Source organism: Calidris pugnax, unplaced genomic scaffold (genome assembly GCF_001431845.1).
Source record: "Calidris pugnax isolate Ruff unplaced genomic scaffold, ASM143184v1 scaffold28, whole genome shotgun sequence".
Taxonomy (NCBI): domain Eukaryota; kingdom Metazoa; phylum Chordata; class Aves; order Charadriiformes; family Scolopacidae; genus Calidris; species Calidris pugnax.
In genome coordinates this window covers 15567050-15589918 of record NW_015090842.1, presented here as the reverse complement: position 1 = coordinate 15589918, position 22869 = coordinate 15567050, and the positions used below count along the sequence as shown (strand labels likewise).

General features: G+C 38.3%; 1 protein-coding gene across 3 annotated transcripts in view; it reads right to left on the bottom strand.

Moving 5' to 3' along the window:
- Positions 1–22869, bottom strand: part of ADCY7 (adenylate cyclase 7) — a 64330-nt gene that overhangs the window by 28237 nt on the left and 13224 nt on the right. For 2 of the 3 annotated variants that reach the window (XM_014942181.1, XM_014942179.1), the window contains exons 2-6: positions 22527–22771; positions 15369–15521; positions 4162–4706; positions 2691–2891; positions 476–640 (exon numbers count right to left, since the gene is read on the bottom strand). In XM_014942181.1, the coding sequence (XP_014797667.1) occupies positions 476–640; positions 2691–2891; positions 4162–4332 (537 nt within the window). In that variant the 5' untranslated portion in view covers positions 4333–4706; positions 15369–15521; positions 22527–22771. Of the gene's footprint in view, positions 1–475; positions 641–2690; positions 2892–4161; positions 4707–14631; positions 14650–15368; positions 15522–22526; positions 22772–22869 lie in introns of those variants that run through there. The other variant, XM_014942180.1, reaches the window with a different exon arrangement.

Sequence of the window (22869 nt, the reverse complement as noted above, 5' to 3'; positions counted from 1 at the left end):
AGTCTGAATCACACCTGCATCAAAAGAGCTGGGGTGCTCCCTTGAACACGCCCTATTAATAAGTGTTGGGAACCCTGAAAGCATCCAATAGCGCTCCCAGGGCCTCCTGACTCCCCAGGGCAGCAACAGCCCTTTTGATCCACCCCGTAAGGCAGTGCCAGATGAGGTTACATAGACCCATCTGAAACCACACAGACTGGAAAGAATGACCATGACAAAGTTTGTCATATTTTCAGTAACTCAGTTTAAAAATTGCAATAATAATTCTGCTTCTTAGGTCAAAAAACCAAAGTGCATTACAGATTAAAACAACTGCAATTTTATAAAAGTATGCAAAACACATTGGCCCCATGTTCCAAATCCATGGAACATCCACGTAGAATTTTGGAACTTACCTAAACAGGTGAGTTATGCCAATATCAAATGGTAATATAACTAGGGTACTTAATTACTTAACCAAGTAGTGTTTCCTTACCTGAAATGCAATGCATTCCATATTTTCCTTATGAGTCACGCTCACCACAATGCTTAGAACAATAATATGGGAGAGAGCGGAAAGGACGCTAATTATGACAGCACCTCTCATCCCAAAAGGTAACATGGTATAAACTGTGAAGATTATGAATAGAAAGAATGGCACCTTTGGAAAGAAAGAGAGAAAGAAAGAAAAACAAAAAAGAAAAAAAAAGAATCACTCATACATGTTATTAAATGCCTGACAAAAATCAGTACAGAACAAAGAGGAAAGCAGCAGGATTCTTGCTCGTTTTCAGGCTGAACAATTAACTACTGATGTTTCAAAAGCACAATTAAAAACATAAGGACAGTGGTATTCCTAAGAGCTTTGAGAGAATTAGCACCTATAGATTCATAATTTAACGTGACATACGACCTTTAAGTTTTTCAGTTGTCCTTGCCCTTTATTCTTAATTTATCTATTACGGCTGAAGATACTGTTCCTGAGAAGTGATGTACAAAGTGCATGTTGCAAGGATAGCAATATTGAATACAATCAGATTTCTCACCTTTTCCAAGCTATTATTCTAATTTTAACATCACCTGATCACATGTGTATGTTTAGTCCATATTTGATAAATACCAGAAATCCAAACAATGCTGGTGCTGACACAAGAGAGTAATTATTATTGCCATTAACTACGTGTTTAGCTGCACAGATTTTTACAAAATGCACACTGGCCCACTAAACTGCTGGGGATCAGAAGGAAGGTCTACAAAACCTAAATCGATAGTTAAGGATTTGTTAAAGCATTAGCTCATATATATATATGGAAACTAACAACCCTGCTGAGAGGAGAATATTGCGGTGCTCCTGGTTCAGCTCCGCCTCATCCCTGCAACTCATCTTGTGCCGTTCCAGACATGAGCTTCCTTCAAGGAAGTCTCAAGATCCACTCTGCACTTAAAAGTTTTGCCAGAATAGATAGCTTGGCTGGGACAACAATAAACAAACAAGCAAGCAAATAAAAGTTTTCATTCAACAAAAGTAATCTTTTTATGTTCACCTTTACTATTTTAGTTTAAAAAAAAAAAAAAAATCTTTTTCCTGCTGTATGTACAACCCCTGCAACACAATGTTCTGAATGCTGTGTAATGGTTTTATAAGCATGAACAAGCAAAGATCATACCTGCATTTAAATAACAGCTTTAATTACTGATAAATTCAGAACTTGAGATAAAAGTCTGAAATTAACCTATTCACTTCTACTTCCTACTCTAGGGTCTCCTTATATTTTAAGCTTTGAATCAACATTAATTAATTATTACAACACCACAAGACATTGGCTTACAGCACTGAAAGCAGCAAAACCAAATCTTGCTTTGTTGCATGTTTGTACTTATAGTTAAGAACAATAAATTTTCTTTTTTTTCCTAGGGTAATAGCTTCTTCCTTAGTTAGAAAGAACTGAATAGCAACTGTAAATACACAGTGCTGGATCCAGGCCATAATACAAATCAGATTTTGGCTGTTTAACTAATAATTTAAATCTATCTTTATTTGAAATAAAGAGGGGAAGGGGAAGAGTCAGTAAAACAAGATAAAAAGTCATTTTTATTTCATTAAAAACTCTTCTGTTTACATTAGGAGAGCCTAGGAGGAGTTTCCTACAGATTATGATATTTTTGGCATCATGAAATCGCCCGTCTTCTGATCAGAGATACTGAGCAATGAACTTTAGCCACACCCAGTTATGCCAGGATGTGTCATTAATTCTTATTGTTCACTTCACCTCTCCCACTGATTTGAAAATATGCTCCCTGGGGCACGCCCAGCTCCAGAGTCCTTTAGACATTTCTTGAACACCACTTTGACCCATAGAAATTAGAAAAGCAAGTATTACTACTGAAAAATTCTCTTAAAAATTAATTCATAGTAATTAAGATTTAGTAAAAATCTTAAATAGAAATACAATTCAATTACAACTTAAAGATGCGATTCCTGCATAAATTTATGCAGTTATCCAATTTTCTCAGCTGAACTATATTTTCCTATAATAAAGAATACAAACTAAAATAGACTATAATAAACCAATTTAGGAAAAATGAACCTAAATCTCAAGAAAAAATTATTATTCAGTTATAACATTCAGAAAAAATAAAGCGCGCAGACACATTCCTATATACTGACCACCAGTTCTATGTAAGTACCTGAATGACCAAGATATACATACCTGTTCCCACAGGTGATGAACACCTCTCTCTTCAAAAAGAGACACATATGCTACAATTAGGAAGCAAATCCAAATCGTAACTCCAAATAACATTATCCATCTCCGAAATAGGGATTCAATACATAGAAGTAAATACATGACTGCAAATATGACAAGAGCAGCACACACAGCAATACTGAAGGCAAGATGAGAACGCGCGTCCTGCAAAAGCAAAACAAAGTGTTATATTTGGCCTAAGTGTCCCCTTTAGAAAAAATGGAAAATGCATCTATACTATCCTGGAAGCAGCTCAGACACCTTTAAAACATGCTAACCTGAGTTCCTAAGTAGTCTAACTGTAGCAGCATTTACACTTTCTGATATTCACAAAGATAGTAAAATAAATACTATTATAGATACCCAGTCTACCTCAGTTCCACCATTATTATTTCCCAAATGAGTGGGTTTGCTTTTGTCTTTTAAGCTAAGTTCTAACTGTACTATATTATACGATGCAGATATACCCAAAGAAATGCATTTAAGGAGCTCAAGCTTTGCTAAAAAGGAGCGTAACAACTCTTTTCCTCAATTTTACAGGAGATGACTTGTAACATGCAAATAGTGGTGCTACTTTTATTTTTTTTTAAGAAATAAAAGCTAGAAGGCATAGCAGTGCAATTGGTTCAGATTAAATCTGTTGCTAAAGAGACACTTAAAGACACTTTATCATGAAGCAAAGTATTTAGAAGGCATGTCAGAAGGCAATGAAGGATTATAACAGCTTCCTTATTACCTGTTTACAACATCTTTAAATCAACTCCCCTTTTTTACCAGCTGTCAACTGGGCTGGCTCGAAGAACACCTAATTTCTTTACAGAAAATCATATTATGCTACACAACAAAAACATTATTTAAGCTGCATCTTTTCTATGCCTAAAGGATCCCTGTTCTTTGCTAACTCACTACTGATAGAACCGATCACCTGTTATACTGAGTGACTCCTGATGTGGTTTTACTACCAAAAAAAAAAATTAGGAATGAATATTTACATACCCTTGGAAAAAAAAATATCACCTCAGGAATTCATAACAATTGAATCACTGTATTATTTTACATTTCTTAGATTATTCTAAAATGAAAATGTGAGAAATGCAGGACATTTTAACATATGTTCAGGTTCCTTTCTTGGCCCCTTTATTACTTACTTACTCTCATAACTATCTCTTAAACTATGATCTGTTCATAATATATAGGAAGGAATGAACAGTCTTTATAGTAACTGTTCATGTACCTAACAACACTGTCTCCTCTCTTCCCTGTCCCTTCAAAAACATACACAGCATTATATAAACAATTACTTGATTTCTTTCAACATTACAACTTTGATACCATGTGGGTCAAAAAATTTAGCCTGAAAGGTTGTGTGTGCTGTTATAGTGATCCCTTATCATCTTTAAAAACATTGAACACAAAGAAAAAAAAGTATACTCACATCAGTGACAAAAAAGATTATTATTAGAGTAGTCCAGAAGATGGTTGAAATGAAGAGCAGCAATAGCAGGAGTGGATGCTGCTGGCTTGTGTAGCAGTACTTCTCATAGAGCGGGTCTGATATCCTGCAGTCATCGTTTTCATTGAAAAAGTATTTACCTTTAGCTGGCATTTTCTTCCAGGTTGGCTGCTATTTCTCTCAGCTCCCAGTGCACACAATAAGACACAGCTGAAGCTACTGCTTCAAAGAGAAGTTTTGTCCTTTCGCTGCTGCCTCTGCAATCTTCAGGCACATCAAGTAACCCACGTCCTCTGATTTTACTTCTCATGAGCATTAACTTCAGATTCCCAATGCAAGCGAAAGAAAAGACTTAGCCTCCCCAAAACCGCAGGCAATTCATCATCAGCTCTCTGCATGGGTCTCTAGATCAACTTGTATTTGTGCAGCTAGGAGTTTTTGGCGTGGTTTTTTTTTTTTTTAAATTATTATTTTGCAAGGCTCTAGCTCTTTTCCATAAGCTTGAATCTCGCTTCCTGGGATGAACTCTGCAGAGAGACAGTATTATTAAATTAATGTATTCAGCTAAGTGTACACAGTGGCTCCCAAGGAAAATAAAAATTAAAAAAAATACATTCCTTAAAGTTCCTCTCTGCGTGCTCTAACCAGCGAGCAAAAGCTGTTTCTTGCTGGCAGGGTGGCAGCCCAACAGCCCCGTGCGTGGGCACCGCTGCCCAGCAGCCGCAGAGGCAGGGCTCGGGCAGGGCTCGCCAATGGCCGCTCTGCGCACACCCCTGCACCTTCCTCTAGCAGCTCAAACATTTTCATATGAAAAATGAACTAAATTTGTTTCCTTTTGAGCAAACGACATGGTTTCCACGAGCACGTGGTGTAAACTGAATACGAACAACTCTTTCGAAGTGATGCGCACGCCTGTGTGGATGTATATATATAAAAATCTTTAATCACAATACACATTCTTTGTATTTTTTTTTCAAAACACGCATCTTAATTTTTAAGAAATTATTTTTTTATTCCTTTCACGCTTGAATTAGAAGGCACAGAAAATGAGAAAAGAACACAGCTGTCCAAGCTAAAATTCATTAAACTTTTTTTTTTTTAAAAAAAGATACTTAATATCTAGTTCTATATTTCATTCAACTCTCATTAATAGTGTTTCCAAGGCAATAGGTGTGTTCTGTCAACAACGAACATTAAGGAATGAACTGTATTGTTAATTACTAATGACCAATGTTTTTCAAATAGGTTCATGAATATAGTTCACTCGATGCCAAGAGACATAAAACAACAAAAAAAGCAGGGGGATGGGATGGAGGGAAGCATGAAAAACAGGATTTCAGAAGAAGTCTTATTAAAACTTGATAACAGGACAACAGCTTCTTTGCCACTTGACTGCTGTCACCATGGTGCCCAAGGCCATTGCTCTGGGGAGAAAGAACCCGCTAAAAGACTTGTAGAAAAGCCAAATCCTAGCCAGTTGCTCTCAAAAGGCAAAATGCTTATCCACCACATGTGTTTAGACTGCACTTACACTGCAACCAGGAGTGTTCCTAAGGAAGCAGTTTCAGAAACCAAACTGAATGATTTAGCCTATATAAATAGAGCCAAACACCAGTATACTACCCAATTATTAGTGACCAGGCAGGCAAAAGGAAATATACCAATACTGAGACTGGACAAAAAAAAAAAAAGTTTTGCAGGAAAATGAGTAACTACAATTTCTTGCTCAGAGTATATCACAAACTTGGATTGATCACAAAGAGAAAAGACCATATTGCTTGACATTTCTTCAGTAACACCCAGAATAAATTCACATACACATTAAAAACTGAAATAAAATGGAAGACATCTTTCAATACACCTTTCCTGTGTATAGTTAATGACACACCTAATATCTCACCTGTGCATTTTATTACTGAACTTTTCTCCATAAAACATGTCCCATTTTTCACCTGAAAAAATTCTTTTTTTACTCATGCCGTTTGCATGTGCATAATAATGCTCTTGCAACAGCGTGTGGATGGATTATAGAAATCACTGACGCTTAAAGTAAAGAGGATGCCAAGAAGAAACTGAAATGTTGAAATCATGCCCTAGTGCACTTTCCAAGTCACACAGGTGACTGCAGAATTACTTCACTTGAGTGAAGTAGGTTGGCTTTTTCTGAAGAGGAAACTATGCGAAGGTGTGCACAGGGGCAAGTATTTTAATCTGACTTTGCCTTTCAGTAACAAAGACAACTTGCTGTAGACAGTGGGAAGGCTACAACTGCAATGCACCAGAGGGGCAGACAATTCACTAAACAGCCTGAAGGAATGAGGATGGGGGCGCAGGAACACCCTGCCTGATGTGATCCACTATACGTAAGAAAAAACAGGCTTGCTGTCCCACATCCCTCTAAAAGTGTATTTTCAAAACAAAAACAATGAAAAAGTTCTATAATATGCTTGCAGAAATCTGATTTTGAGGGTAATTTATATGAAAATAGGTATTTTGAGAGGCAGCTTTATTTTAGTTAGCAAACCCAAATCCATTTTCTAAAAATAACTATTAATTGCTTAAGCAGTAATACATTTGCAATTACGACAGACAAGAAAATCCAGTCTTGGGCTACTTAATACTGAAATCCAAGAAAAATAACTTCACAGCTTGTTTTCTGTAATTTATTCTTCTGACCGCATTAATGAAAAAACAACAGCGGGGACAATCTCTATTCTACGGAACTATACTGTGTGGTTGTGGTTCCATTATCTAATGTTCAAAAGATGAAAACAATGTCAAACGTCAGCTTGGAACTATCTCTGAATATTATTTAAGAGTTTTACAGGACACCAAGTTGAAGAGATATATCTCTTCAATAGTTTAATCCATTTTAATAAAAAGAGATTGCTGCTTTATTCTTTTTTATTCCTGTGCTGATCTTCGTAGAATTATGTAAATAGTTATGAATGGCTTCTACCTCATAGCATTTTCTTCTCAATACTCTATTAGGCAAGGAAACCCCCCAAAAAGCACTTTATTGGTTTACCAAGAATCTATAGTACGCTACATAAATGCTACTTTGAGATGAGTAATTCAACTCTGAACTAGTTTCAATTTGCATCCCATGTCCCATTGACACTACCATCCCGCTTTTTAAAAAGAAGTGCCACAGAGCAACTTGTGCTCCTTCAGTACAAGTTAAATATTTTTTAAATGGCAAATTACTTGCAACACACCAAATCAGCTATTTGAGAATCATGCAATTACACATTAGTTGAATAAACACATTTTTACATGTGACAAACATAATGATCTGCTAATCATCATCTTAAAATTGGAAACAAAACCACATATATTAGTACAGGAATTGTACTTCAGTTCCAAAACCACTATAAACACTTAAACAGTTTTTCGCCTTTTTAAAAGAACAAAAACCAAAAAACAAATAACAAACCACCAAAAAACAAACATTACTGGCATTACCTCTTTCCACTAACATACAAGAAAATCTTGTTCAAGAAACTGTAATAGACTTAGCTGAAAGTCACCAGGTTTTGTGCCCTACCCCGTTCTCTGAATTTTTTCTGGCAACCTTCTGAAAACGTAGAAGACAGACTTGAGAGGGAAAAAGATTCTGTCTCACGGATAGCATCACACACTAGTAAAATCCTCAATTTCACACCCTCCTGTTTATCTATTTAAGGATCACGTGAGCACTGTGCACCACAGCATCACTTTTGCTTTTTTGGGTCATTGTTTCTTGGAGATTTGCCATTCTGACACCACAAGAGAGGTATAACCCTGAAACAGCAACAGGCCACAGAAACCAAACAGCACTCCCAGAAGCACCAGCAGCAAACACCCCGAGCCAATAGGAACTGGATCCAGCCTGCTGCCGTAAAACCCTGGAGCTCTGATCATCAGTTTATTGAGAAAAAGGCTCATTTCTTTAGAAGCCTTCACTTTGTTCTGAAGAATTAAAAAGAAGGAACAATTTGTCAACCAGATTACTATATATAAGAAACAACCTCAGTGTTATGGGTTGGAAACTACACTGAGAACCTACAGGAACAGCTACCAAACAAACCAATACAATTCAGTCAGATCTGGGTGAGCTCCACAGCCATCTGCAGGACAATTAATGGGAAAAACATTTGTCAGATAAAGAAATTTGCCCAATGAATATGTAAGAACAAACACTGAACATGTGACAGGCATAAAATATTGGACTACAGAATTCATTCCAGAACATGAATCAGAACAGCTACAGCCTTCCAAATCAACTCTATTTCAAGCCACTGGGAACAAGGTTGTGTTCACATTCAAGCAAGAGAAATTTATCTAGGTAAGCACTGGGCAAGACCTGGGACACACACACAGCCACCTTTCCCTTGCAAGCAAGAAAGACAACATTTCCATCTTCCACAAACCCGGGTATTTCTGACTGCTTTTTGCTTTCCTTCCCATAGATAGGAATTTTCAAGCATCGCTAAACTCCCTGGTCTCATACTGACAAATCCATTGGAATTAGTGACAAAAAAAACCCATGGAAGCAAATATCTCATTAGGCTACTAGGCTTGCACTGGAGCTATTTTGTTCTCCTGGGCTAATTAAAAGTGTCCATGGTGCTTTGTGTCAATATGCAATGTTTTCTTAAGAACTGGCCTGGACTCAACAGCTGCAGAACAGACCGACCATCCAACAAAGCCTATAGAGACAAGTAACTGAGACACAGTATCATGGGCTATGCTAACAAGTCATATTACAAAAGCCAGAAAAGCTTCTTTCTTTTGCAGTTTGCTCAGGGTAAGTAGCTGTAAAAAAGCAAGTCCCTTCACAAGGAAAACTAACCTGGGAAGATGCATCACACAGAGCAACAATTCACCGAAGCAAACAAAAAGCTCAGGGCAGACAAGGAGCAACAGCCTTCCCCCCATGCATTTGCATTGCAGGCATATTTTCATAATATAGCTAGTTACTAAACAGACTGTTCTTCCTCCAATCTTATTTTCTAAATAGGCTATTACTACTTTCCAAGATGCATCAAGCACTATATTTTCCATTCTAATAGCCAACTGTCACCCAAATACTTTTGTTCACATGTCAAATTTCATTCTCTGGTCAGGTGATCACCTCTAAAATAACGTAAACGTTTGCGAGGTGGACATGACTTTTTGTCTCCAGTGATTCATTCAGCCCTACCTGTGCATACTCCAACCAGTGTAGATGAAGCAAGTGCTGAACAGCCAGGAAAAATCAAGTTCATTTTTCTGTCAACTTGAAATAGAATCACATCAAAATCTTGCATTTTGTAAGCATCTTAAAGCTTCTGGCTGCAAAGGTTTTATTTCTCTGAAACAATTCTGAACAGGCAAATGCCACAAAGCTCCAGGCTTCTCAAGATGCCTCTCAAAACATAGAGAGATTAAAAGTTTGGCTTGAGCCTTTTTTCCTGGTAATAACTAAAGGAACCCCAGCCCCTGGACTCCAGTTCTTTCGCCCAGCAGAAGTTAGTGATGAACTATCCAGCAGCTCTTTGTTTCAGTTCCAGCAACCTTTCCTGCTGTCTGGACAACTGCTGTGCCTCCAGAAAGGAGGCATCTCCACTGCCTGCTTGGACCCAAAGGTAGAAGCTGCAGATCCATCCCAATTATCTCTTGGTCATCCACTTTTCATCTAGAGCTCAAGCCAGTAGTCCATCAGCTCTCCCCCAGGACATGCAGGTGCATTTGTTTCAGGAACACGGCACTGTGCCTTTGTTTGTTTGGTTTTTTTCAAAAGCACTGCAGGTCACACATCAGCCCAAGGGGTTACCTGGGGTCACTTCAATACCTTCCTCCTCAGCAATTGTCTGCAAGGAACAATGCGAGGGCAGACAGAGGAGGGAGAAATGGGAGAAGACCGAAGACATTGAGAGAGCAGAGCCGAAAGCCACTCACCCACAGGGACTTCTCACTTGAATTGTGGTACAAAGAACATTCTTCCACCAGCAATGTAAGGTGGAGCAACAGAAAGAATGATGTGCTACCTGATACAAAAATCAGATTGATAACAACAAAACAGTTTGAGGGACTGTTCTCTCATTCTCTATATTTGCAGAGCATGAACAGTTTTCAGGTGCTAGCTCCATCGCAGGCTGGGGAGTGGGTCTGGTAAGCAGGTCTGGTAAACCTGCACCCTCCTGCCCACTCTCCACTCACACAACTGGATGCACAGACTGCCAGGGATCACATCCTTTCTCCCTTCTCTTGGGAGAATTATTCATAGCAGCTACTGACCAAGTTAATGGCTTTCTAAATGGGATCCGAGTATGTTGCAGTTTTGTTCTTAATTTCAAGACTACTGACGTATTCACAAACACATCCACATTAACCTCCTGGACAGTTTTTAAAGTATTTTTTCACTTAGCTGTTCATTTGCCAAGGACTTGCAAATGTCTTGCTCACCTAAAGCTTTCTATTTACTAAAAAGCAGTTCTCACTCATGAAACATTAAAACAAACCCTAATAGCAAGGGCCAAGTGAAGTGACACACATTGCCTTATTCCTCTCAGTACCTGCTGCACAAAAGCAAGCAGAACCAGTTTTTCCATCTTTAACTACTGCAGCACCAAAGACAGACGTTACAGATTTGATTTCCATTCCATCTTTCGTTTCACACAAATAACAACAGTGCTTCTGAAATTACTTTAGCAATTTCCATGACAAGAATGATTGCTGACCATAATTACCCATTAGCAGATATTAAAAAGGAATCAGGAATCTATAAACATCCAGCAGAATAATTGAAGGAGATTAGTAGATGAGTTATGAATCTCAGGCAAAAATAATCTCCAGTCTAGTGGACTCCTCAACTAATTCAGTCTAGGAAATGGACAAATGAACGTTAGCAATCCAGATGTACACCACAGGAAATACCATTCATGTCAAAGACAACACTTCTTCCTTTTACACTCTGCTTTCAAATGCTAGCCTGCAGTCACCTTAGCTTTTGCTACTCATACAAAAATATTAAATGGAGAACGGATGCGGTTTTAATCATCTACCTGCTAGCAGTGGTAAATACTACTTGCACAAGTAAGTTTCTTTACAAAGATAAACCTTTTTCTTAATATATTTTTGAAGGTTTTCATGTGAAATTTCACCTTCCTTAATTACATTTAATTTCTGAAGAACTCCTTCTGCAATACAGAAAAATCTTACTTATATTTCCCTTCTATTTTCTTTTAACAAGTGAGCATACCCACTTCAACACATCATCACTCAAAACTGTATTTACATTAAAAAGTCAAATCAATACAAAAAGAAGTCTGTCATTAGGAAAAAAATCAGGAGGCAGAAGTAATCCCACCACGTGTCAGAAGAATCAGGGTAAAATAAGACACTACCTCACCTAGAGCGTACCTTTGGACACTGAGAGTCACAGCAATGACAGTGCTAGATATACTGCATTGAAAATGAACTTTTAAAATTCATATTATTATTTTAGTAGATTGCTTCTTCTTGGAACATATGCTCCACAATAGCCTTTAAAATAGGAATAACAAGGTGTGCAATTTGTAAACAGTTTTTCAGTCACTAGTAGAAATGGAAGATGTGACATAACAGAGGCTGTGGTTTCAGAAACACCTGAGCCCAACAGCTGGCTCAGACCACCCAAAGGAAAAGGTCTCACCCACTGGGACACCGTGTCCTGTGCCAGCTGCGTGGCCTGCCTGCCCAGGCACCCAGCTCCAGCACCCATCCAGCTCCCTTCCGAGCCTATTCACCAAATACAACAACAGAAAGCTATTTTTGGCAGGCTGCTTCTCTGGCAGGATGGTGCAGAGTGACAGCTAGCACAGGTAGCAGCGAGTTGTTAAATTGCCTCATCATTTCCCATGAGTCCACAGCCTAAGAAAAAGAATACCAAGATATCACTTCCAGGGTTGGGGGGTTTGTTGCTCATTTTTAAATACCACTATTATTACAGCATGTGCTTTGAGGAAAGGTATTACAGTCACAGAAAGAAATCTCTATGCTACTGATGCAGGTAGGACAGAGAAACGGTGACAGGAGATGGCTCAGGAAACTGAAGATTTTTTTAAAGACTAGTTCACAAATTAAGATAGTAAAAAAGAAGAAGAATCCATATAACCATTACATGAGAGGGTTTACCACTGTTCTGAAGTAGTTTATCATGCAAACACATGATGGTTCAACCATCAAATCCATTAAGCTTTGTAATTAACTGCTGGGTCTGGCTCAGCAGGGAAAAAAGAAAAGAAAAAAAAAGTCCTTTTATAATACTGGTTTTCATAAGCAGCAAACTCCAGGGTGTAAAAAGATGTATCACACCAGAAGAGAACTGAGCTGTATTTTGCATCTGTCAAAGTCCAAGTTGTGTGATTATTTCATGATTCTCAGACTCCCTGTCACATCTTCCAGATAGATTTTCTGACTTTAGCTGATTCAAAATTGAACTGACCACTACAAAAGTCAATATTCCACTAACACTAAGTTCTCAGTGACCTATTTAAAATTCATGTATTTGAACACAGCAGCCTCAGAAGTCAAGATAGCTTCTCATTATGTAATTTCAGTTTAATTATATCAAAAGCAGAATGCTTGTGCAGTTGCTTATAGTAATAAAACCTCAAGTATTAAGCTATATAAACTGCAGGGAAAAAATATGAAACACAATATTTAACTTAAACACTATGGAGAAAAATAGAGCTTTCAACTGAGATAGGAATAGGGATGGAGTGTGTGTAAGCCTCAATTTCTACTAAACACCCCTGATTTTTACAGAAATTAAATTCCCTGATATTTTCAGGAGATTTTTTTTTTAAGGAAAAAATATATTACACACAGTAATACTCAGCCTATATTGACATTAGTGATAAGAAAAAAAAAATCACTTCAAGAAAGATATGTTTAAACTGTCAACAGTTATATTCAGACACTGTAATTTTGAACACAGAATTATAAGTATACAGCAAACAAAAGGTTTCAGATTGCCAAACTTCCTAAGCTCTATATAATTACTTAATTACATCTAGAATTAAATCCCTCTCATCTGTATAACAAGATTTCAAATATGTCTCAACTTTTCTAGCTGACTAAAGCCATCGAGAAGCACAGACTGCTGACGTGAGATAGTCAGAATAAGAAGGACATAACTTGGCCCTTCTCACTATGGCTGGATATGCCAACAGATGTTCAAAAAGGAAAAAAAAAACAACAACAAATCACAAAACCAATTATAAAAAAAATAAATCACTGTGAACAGGAGTGTAATGGGCATCATATATTACTCTTATTTTTCCCTGTCTCGCTTAGTTATTTAGGGGGAGTGTTACAGTTCAACATAGAAATGCATCCTTCCCACCTCTAGGGTAAATAGTGTATTTGCACAGAACAGGTGCAATCATAATATGGCAAGGGATAAGGGTCACGCTATGGGCGGGAAGAAGATAAAACCTGTCCTGAGCAAGATAAGAAATCACTTGCTATTTAGGTTCAGTCCAACTAAAACCAGTAAAACAGAGAAAGAAGCTCAAAGATAAAAACCTCTCTCTCCTACCTACAAGACTTCCATGCTACTGAGGTGAGTAGAAATACATACAGGCAGCTTAAGCTCAACTAATGTACTGATACAAACAACAACTTTGGTTTCTTCAGCTTCTTTTTTCCCCCCGCAGGCTTTAATTTTTCGGAGGAAATAACACTGACATATACACTGAAAACATGCCACCCATCAGCCCTATATTCCTACTGTACTCTGTCATCAGTACAGATTTCTATTACAGAACCAAGGGTTTTTTTCAAAGCAATTTTGCCGAACATCACAACCAAAATGCAAGAGTAAACTACAATGTAAGAACAACATCACTTGTGTCTGCTGCCAAAGGCCAAAATGGCTGCTTCTATCTGAATTTCTGCTTATTCAACAATACCTTCTGTATCCTTCTTTGGATTCACATCTCTCCTGTAGCGATCAGACGCACTGGCAATCTCACTTTGGAAATAAACCTCAGCCCAATGCCAAGAGATGGACAGTGGAAAAAACCACAATTGTGTATCAGTACCTGGAGCAGTGTACTGCAGGGTGATATTACACTACAAATACTTATGTTAAGATATAAAATACCCTTTAAGTTTCAGAAAGAAAAGCCTTCATACTATTTATGAAACAAGAGGGAAGGAGAGGAAATACATTAAATCTAATGCCCCTTTCATTTAACAACTAGTTATTCAAGAGTAAGTCCTATCAAGTACATGTTTTAAAAAAAAAAATCTTATTTCTAGATAACTTTTATTACAGGAGAATTTTAATGTTCCCCAAACTTCTTCACATGTCAACCATGCAACATTTGTTACACCACCACATCCGTACTTCACAGCCAAAAAACCTAAAACTAACACTTGCAATGAGGAAGTTCCCTCCCTCGGAGGTTAAATATTAAAAACAACACCACCAAGACATACCTATGCTTCTAATGCAGGCATTGGTTCTGCAGCCATGCCCTACCTACAGCCAAAAAACCTAAAACTAACACTTGCAATGAGGAAGTTCCCTCCCTCGGAGGTTAAATATTAAAAACAACACCACCAAGACATACCTATGCTTCTAATGCAGGCATTGCTTCTGCAGCCATGCCCTACCTCAGGTATGATCCTTCACATTAAACCTTTTGATGTATCATGGACACCAATCTGCAACAAGACAAGGAATCTTTACTCCAAGGACCACTGTAACCATTAACAATGCTTCTGTTTCTTCCCCTTGTCATTCAAGGAAATAAAAACTACTCAATCTCTGTCTCCGCAGCTTTATCCTTTGGATTTGCTGATACTAAGACCAGTTAACTAGTATTAAAACAGAACTACTTAATACCAAAAGCCTGAAGTAATATGACAGTCACAGCAAAACATCAGGATATGGCAAAAGTCACTTTTCTAAAAAGCTGTGCAATTACTGCCTCAGAGGAACACGAAGTCCACAGAAGAACTTTCCAAAATAGCAAAGTATGCAGCCATGACCCTAGTGAAGGTTATCGCTGATCAGTATCTAAGCATTCCCCAGGGCTGCGTGCAGCCATCAAGAAAGCACTTTTTACCTGGACTGTAATGCTGAGCTGTGCATAACAGATTACTCTGGGGTTCTATGGTCCTACACCTTACTGAGACTACTGATAAAAACCACATGCTTATGGTTTGCTTACCATTAAAGGCCACAGGATTCATCAGCAAAAGTTTTATCTCTCCACTCCACTGTGGTCTGTTCGATCATTTTGAAATTCCTGCAGTAGAGCAAGTACAGTGCACACAGGTATGATCCTTCACATTAAACCTTTTGATGTATCATGGACACCAACCTGCAACAAGACAGGGAATCTTTACTCCAAGGACCACTGTAACCATTAACAACACTTCTGTTTCTTCCCCTTGTAGTTCAAGGAAGAAAAAAGTACTCAATCTCTGTCTCTGCATATTATAAACATTTTACCCAGACAATCAATAGAACTAAAAGTACTTAACTATGCTGTGGCAAGCTGCAGCATGAATGTAACTTGATTGAAATACTTAATTATAGAAATGACTGAAAAGAAGGCTGAAGACTAATGAGAGGTGCCATCTTCAAGCTAACTGATCCTAATGCTTTTCAAGCAAGGCCTGTGTGACAGCAAAGGATATTCTGCTAAAGATAGGAGAAGAACATTTTACTAACTTTTACAGCATTCTTGATGATGAAAGCCCTAATTTTTTCAGAAGTGTTATTACACACAAGATCAAATATCAGCTATTAAAAAACCACTCCAAGAAGAAAAAAATTAATAAAATAATGTATAATTCAAGACAGCATAAAATATTGCTTAGGATTTTGGATCACAGATCACTGAATATGATACTATGACAGGAAAACCAGCTAAAAAACCCTCAAATGCTCCTTCCCTGCACCTTGCTGCTCTAGATAAAGATTTATCTACTGCTAGGGTGGAAATTAAGAGATTCAGCCCACAAAGTTTGCTTGTCTTGGAGCACGAGAAGGTCAGAAAGGCACATTCCTAGAATGTCATGAACAGAAAATTGTATCTCCAGGTAGGCAGATGATCAGAAGACGCAGTCAGGCTATCATCCTCAAACTTAGTGCACCAGCTCTCTAGGGGAATCCATATCACACATAACAGCTCTTGGCTTTGTCTTCCTCTCGTCCTGCCTTATCATCTGTACATGCATTATGGGAACAACTGTTTAGATGTGACAAGATGCCAAAGAAGTTCAACACCTCAGCAAAGTTCCAGGCACCGGTAGGAGGCATGGTTGCTCATGATTCATTGTTGGAATCCAGTACAATCCCCTCACCAGGGACAGGACTCAAGAAAGGGAGTAAATGGTTATACGGCAGTGTTGAAACAATGACCCAGAGTAAAAGAGGCCCAGAGCAGGAAATTGAAATTAAGATGTCAGTGGGAAACCTGATACAAGTTAAATAGCTGTGCTGGGAAGGGAACATATCAACACCTACTTTGTTGTTCACCCACAAGCTCTGTCACGAAGAGACCCACTTTGGGAACTGAAAGGCAAGCTAAACTGCCAAATAATCCAGCACAGAATCAGAGTGGATGTGAAGAATTTTATTGCAAAAAAGAATTCAAATAAACCTATAGTAATTTTCTGTCAAGTCTTTGCTAGGATATACAAACTACTTGAATCACCACTCAAAGCAGGCACTCATTCTGTTACAGTGTGTTAAATGCCCAGGTCGTACCCAAGCCCTGGGACAGTTGTGACCAAGTCCCATTACCTTTTGGCCAGGACTTAGCTCCGCCTAGCCAAGCCCAAGAGGCATTAGTATTTATGAAATTTAGATGGAAATTGGAGACGTTTCTTAAGAAAAAAGATCAAGATCCTAACAAAGCCCTCTGGCAGTCTTGGGGATAGATGAGAGGAAAAAACAGCAAGACATCTTGCAGAGTTCATCTGAAAAGGCAGATACGATTCTGCGGGTGCCAGAATATCAGAACAACTTGCAGAGTTCATCTGAAAAGGCAGATACGAATCTGCTGTGTCTGTGGGTACCAGAATATCAGAACTAAGAAAAAAGATCAAGATCCTAACAAAGCCCTCTGGCAATCTTGGGGATAGATGAGAGGAAAAAACAGTAAGACATCTTGCAGAGTTCATCTGAAAAGGCAGATACGATTCTGCGGGTGCCAGAATATCAGAACAACAAAAAAAACCCAAATAAACAAAAAAAGACTTTGTTTAAGCTCTGTTACATGTTCAATCTGGAATGCCCAAATAAGCTGCTGCTTTACTTTCACCTTACTATGTATCCAGTATTAAGGATGAATCCCTGGTAATGAGCAGAGAGATGCCTCATGGTCCTCTGAAATGGACCAATGCTGCCTGGAGAGCAATACCAGGCAGCAGTTTACTGGTATTTAGTTGGGAAAACGAGGAGGATGCCCAAATAATTAGTGTGTCCCAGAAGTTTCATAATGCCTTGAAAAAACATACTGTTACAGTTTTTAACAATCATCCCAGAAACAACACTCTTTAGAGATTTTAGAAGGGGAGCTAAAAGGACCTAGACTTGTTGTTTTCAATGTTTGTGAAGGTGCTTAATTGTAGCAATTCAGACTTGCCATGTATCTAGTTAGCTTTTAGAGAATTAATTAAGGACTATGCCAAATTCACGATGTTTCACTGATTTTTTTTTTTTTTAATTATTTTACTTTTTAAAGATGAGCCTAAAACCCTAACTTGCCCCAGAGCCTGTGACAGACAGTTATATCATTTTAGTTGCAGAGGGATCAAGCTGCTGCTCCCCCAGAAGTGTTCTCAGGACCAGGTTCTGAGCACAGTATTCTTCCCATCAAACACAGACATTATATACAAAGGCAACAAGTGAGAGAGAAGTACTTTACATCAAAAGAGGGGGAAGAAAAAAAAAACAAAACATAAAGAGATTCTCTCTAAATTTGTAACTGAAGCTCCTGAGAGGCGAAGAGACCAGCCTGCTGATAAGCAGCAAGTTTACGGAAGTAAAGTGATAGGCAGACTAAGTACTTTGAGCCATTTTTTGATCTGCAAGAGAGACAAACCTCTCTGCATTCAACACTAACCACAGGCGCCTACTTCCCCAGCAACAGCTTGCAGGCCGTTTTCGTTTTGACTGAAGAACATTTAACCAGTTACATTATGAGCACTGCACCTTGCTGCTCTACCAGCAGTGGCTTTTCACACCTACCAAGTTGTTATTTGCCCAGTATTGAGCTGGGGGATCAATGCTCCGTCTGCGGCAGACCGGCTTTATCCTGTTTTTTTTAAAAAAGTATCTAAACTTTTTCAAGTTAAAATTGTTACAAGGTGAAAAAAAAGTCTTCCTTTTGCACCTTAGTAACACCTCTGCCTGTTAACCTAAAGCAAAGGAAAAAACCTTGAAAAATTAAAGTATTGTTTTTTCAAGATTTTTCCTTTGCTTTACATGTTTGGAGTATTAAAGCCCAAAGAAGAAAAGGACACAACAATAGGTCTTGGTCAATTTTAAGGAAACTTCATTAGCTTCAAGAAACATGAATTTCACATAACAGAAACTCCAGAATGGAAAGATTGATTATTTTTGTATTATGAAATCCTACTTCACCAAATGCAATGCTTGTTTAGACCAAAGACTTCCAACATTGTTTGGTTCTTCCCAGTTTTATTTAAGACATCTGTTCACTGACCATCAGCATATTAAATAAACTCTGGAAATCCAGATTTCACTGTGGTTATGGAAATCATACAGAAGTTAACAAACATCAGTTTTCTTTTTCAAAAAAGCATCTTCCTTCACTTTTTTCCTTTTGATCCAGTTGTATTCTGACTGGTAACTTCTCCTTCACTTTTTTCCTTTTGATCCAGTTGTGAGACGGACTTTGTATTCTGACCGGTAACTTCACTTTTTAAAGATGAGTAAAAACTATTAAAAATAACAGCTTTGACTGCTATTTTCAAAAGTGTTAACACTATCCTTACTCAGACTTTCTGACTGGTTCAGTGGACACTTCCACAAACCTCTGAAAAGAAAGCCTGCAGTGCACCAAGGGTTTCTGGTTATCTACTTAGTTTATTTATTAACTTAAAAGTATAAAGTTGCCCTGAGTCTCAAGAGTTCACCCTGCCAGTGGGCGTAACAGCAACACCAAGACTGCTGGAGCCCTAATTTAAATGCTCATCCTGAATATCCACAATTGTAGAAACATCTTAATGCAGTTCAAATTAATCACATTTACACTGAGAACTGAAATATTTTACAAGAAATCTCTTGTATCATTTTTGAATAACTGCCTTCAGTTCCCTTCCTCATTTTACCTGTTGTTGCATTCGAACTTGGCTACCACTGTCTTATAGGCTCACGTGAAATGACATCCCCCTCTGGATACACCTAGAAAACTGGATTTCTACACAAACACTGGTTTCTGGTGTCTGGGGAGTAATATTCAATTAATGAAGGGACTATTTCCTGAAAGCGGGAAGTTTGAATTAAGAACACACACAGACCCAATATTAAAAGTAGTGCTAAGAAGGTCTCCAAGAGTTTCTGGTACAATCTTTCTTGCTCTGACAGCTCTAAAGGTTATGTAGCACTGCTGGAGTGATTTTCAGTTTCAGTAATGAAACCTGGTGCAAGAGTTAATTAAGAACTAAGGAAACAGAAGGTCAAATTTAAAGTATTTCACATCTAAAATTGCAACTTTTTTTTTTTAATAAGCAATGTAATGACAGAAATAACATTACTACAAGGGCTGTTTCAAAGTATACATGGTTTCTGCTCTTGCAGCTGCAGCTCTCCAGCTTCAGTGGAACCTATCTCAAGCTTTCTTTCTCTCAGCACATTCATACAACTGTCTGGTTCACATATGCACCTTGACAGGGTTGACAGTCACTGGGATTTACACCAAAACTAGCCTGAGTGAAAAGCACTATAGAGTTTAAACCCTATAGGATCAACCAAAAAGGGACAGAAAATGTTGCAAACTAATAATGAAACATTTCAGCTATTCATCTATAAACGGCTCAAATGGCATAATGAGATAAAAAATTAGAAGTGAAAGAAATGTAGAAATTACAATCTAGGTGGCAACCATTCAAAACTGAGAAAAAGCAATATACTATAATGAAAGTGTAATTAAATGTAATTAAACTGTACAAATAAATTTCATAAAATCCCATTTTAATGTTGGGGGAGGAAACAATAAGTTTTTATGAACACTATACACCAACAAAATTCAAAATAATAATGGACCTAAGCCACAGCGCTAAGACCTGACCTTCTGGTAGTTTCCTAGAAGATAATCCATGATTCAAAGACTTCACATTCTACACAGAAATACAGTTACATGTAGGGAAAGTGCTCAACCCAAACCCATGCTATGAAGTACCTCGGGAACAGATCCGAGAAGAGAACCCTGGCTCGGTAGTTCACTGTCCAAATCCTACCTGGTAGACCAGGGAGTTCCTATGGAAGCATAAATTACCCATTTAATTAGCATCACAGCCACGTCTCCGCTTTTCAAAATTCTGATTACTTTTAACTGTCACTGAAGTTGTTCAGCACAGTTTAAGACCAGACTTGAAATCCAAACATTGCTAAAAGCCCAAGAACAGTATTTCAGCAACCACATCCTCTGGTTAAAGCATAATAAATTCCAGAGGTAGTTTTCTTGCCTGTAATCCCGTCTTCCCATCCTGTGCACATACAAATTTTCAAAGTCTTCTGAGGCCCTTAGCCCCTGGATGAGAACGATGACCACTGTGGTTAAAGCAAAGAACACAAACCCATTTTCTAGCTTTTGGCCCTCCCACAGATTTCCTGCTGGTTGGCTCTGAGTGTGTGATATCCTTTTTTTCTCTCCCAAAGGAGCTGACCAAATACCATCTTCCACCCACAAAAGATGCCGGCAAAATAAATGAATACTCACAAGACATTTTAGAAATACAGTAGTCCCAAGCTGATAAGACACAAATGATTTGGATTATAACAATGCATTACAGTAAATATCTTTGTTGACACTTAAATCTTTTGTTGGACTTTAATCTCATACTCCCAGAAACTGATACAATCACTGGAGGAGAATGTCTGTTCAGCTGTGGCAGGAAGCACAATGCTGGGCTTTAAATATCCCATAAAATAATAATAAAGTTATTGTGTAACATTATTATATTTTAAAAATAAATATATAATTAAATAAGAATGCATGATACTAAGGACAGCAGAACGTCTCCTTCAACTCCCACTGACAGATGTGGCGGTTAAAGAAACAACACAGCGAATCAGTGCTGTAAATTTGGTTACAGAAGTGGGGAAATCTTCCATTTAACACTGGGGTATTTTTTCAGTAGCAAATGAAATCAGTATCTTTGAGCCATGGCAAGAGAAAACAGTGGATGAAATCATGAAGTTCCTTTCATTCCTTTAACATGGTTGTAACACGACCACTACTTTTGTTGCGTACTGTTCAAGCTGACACACGCATCATTACCATCATTTCCTTATTTCTCAAGTACAACTCACTGCTCAAGCAAACAAACCCTAATATAACGGGGGAAGGGCTTAGAGTGAAGCCAGAGGTATCACTACCAGGGATGTACTCAAGTACAAGTATCTACTACAGCAAATACCTGTTTATTCGTAAATCGCCACCCTCCTCTCCCTACACACAGAGTTTAAATTAGTTTAATGAACAGAAATCTGAAGAGAAAACTTTTGCTGCTCATTTTAAACAACTAAACCCACAGGTCTTGACAACAGCTCTGCAATAGGGGCTTCTCCAGGAGTATTTGTTCAATGATTTTCTCCTCCTCTTCCCCTCTGCCTCCCCACCACTCGTTCCTCTCCTGTCACCACACACCACCATTCTTTGTTACGTGCATGTTGTTGTTTCTAGGCCCACACACAGTCAGATCAACCCAAAAATAACCATTTGTGTCTCCTAGTTTTTGTTTCTCTTTGCCTAAGAGGCAGATGGGGTGAGTGATCGTGGGCAGTGCAGCCGACAGAGCTGAGAAGGGCCAGCTGCTGAGCAGAAGGCAAGAAGGTGCTCCTTAACCTGAAAATGGTGCTGCAGCCATCGCGGGGAGGAACTGTGCTCCCACACGTGCCCTGAGCCGAGGAACAGCCCAGAGAGATGCTGGGCAAGAGCCAGCAACAGACAAGATCAACTTCCCAAGAAGTCTGCTAAGCAAGTAGTCAGGGTGGTCTGTAATTCTCTATTTTAACACCTGACAAAAGCTATAAAGAGTTTAGTTATACCCAGTCCATAATCTCCAGGAAATATTCAAGACTTTAAAGAACAGGGAGCGATAAATATATGCAAGCAGGGAAGACTCACCCCGGTCAGACTGGCTTACTCCACCTCTGAAAACTGGAGCTGTGAATGAGGAGATCCAAGATGCTTTCCCAGACTAGGGAGGAGAGTCATAATTGCATCATTTTTCTAGATGAGCAGTGTCAACGCTTTAGGCTCTGAGTCAGTCCTGAGCCAGCCAATGCCCTGCGGTGGTCTCTGGGGCACTGCACTATTAGAAGTGATGACTTTCACAACTGGCTGCCGAGCAGGATCCAAGCCGACTTACACTTATTATAAAAAAAAAAAAAAAAAAAAAAAAAAAACTTGAAAATTTTGGTACACAAAATATAACTGTTTCATAATAGTTAGTGTAAATTCAATTTTT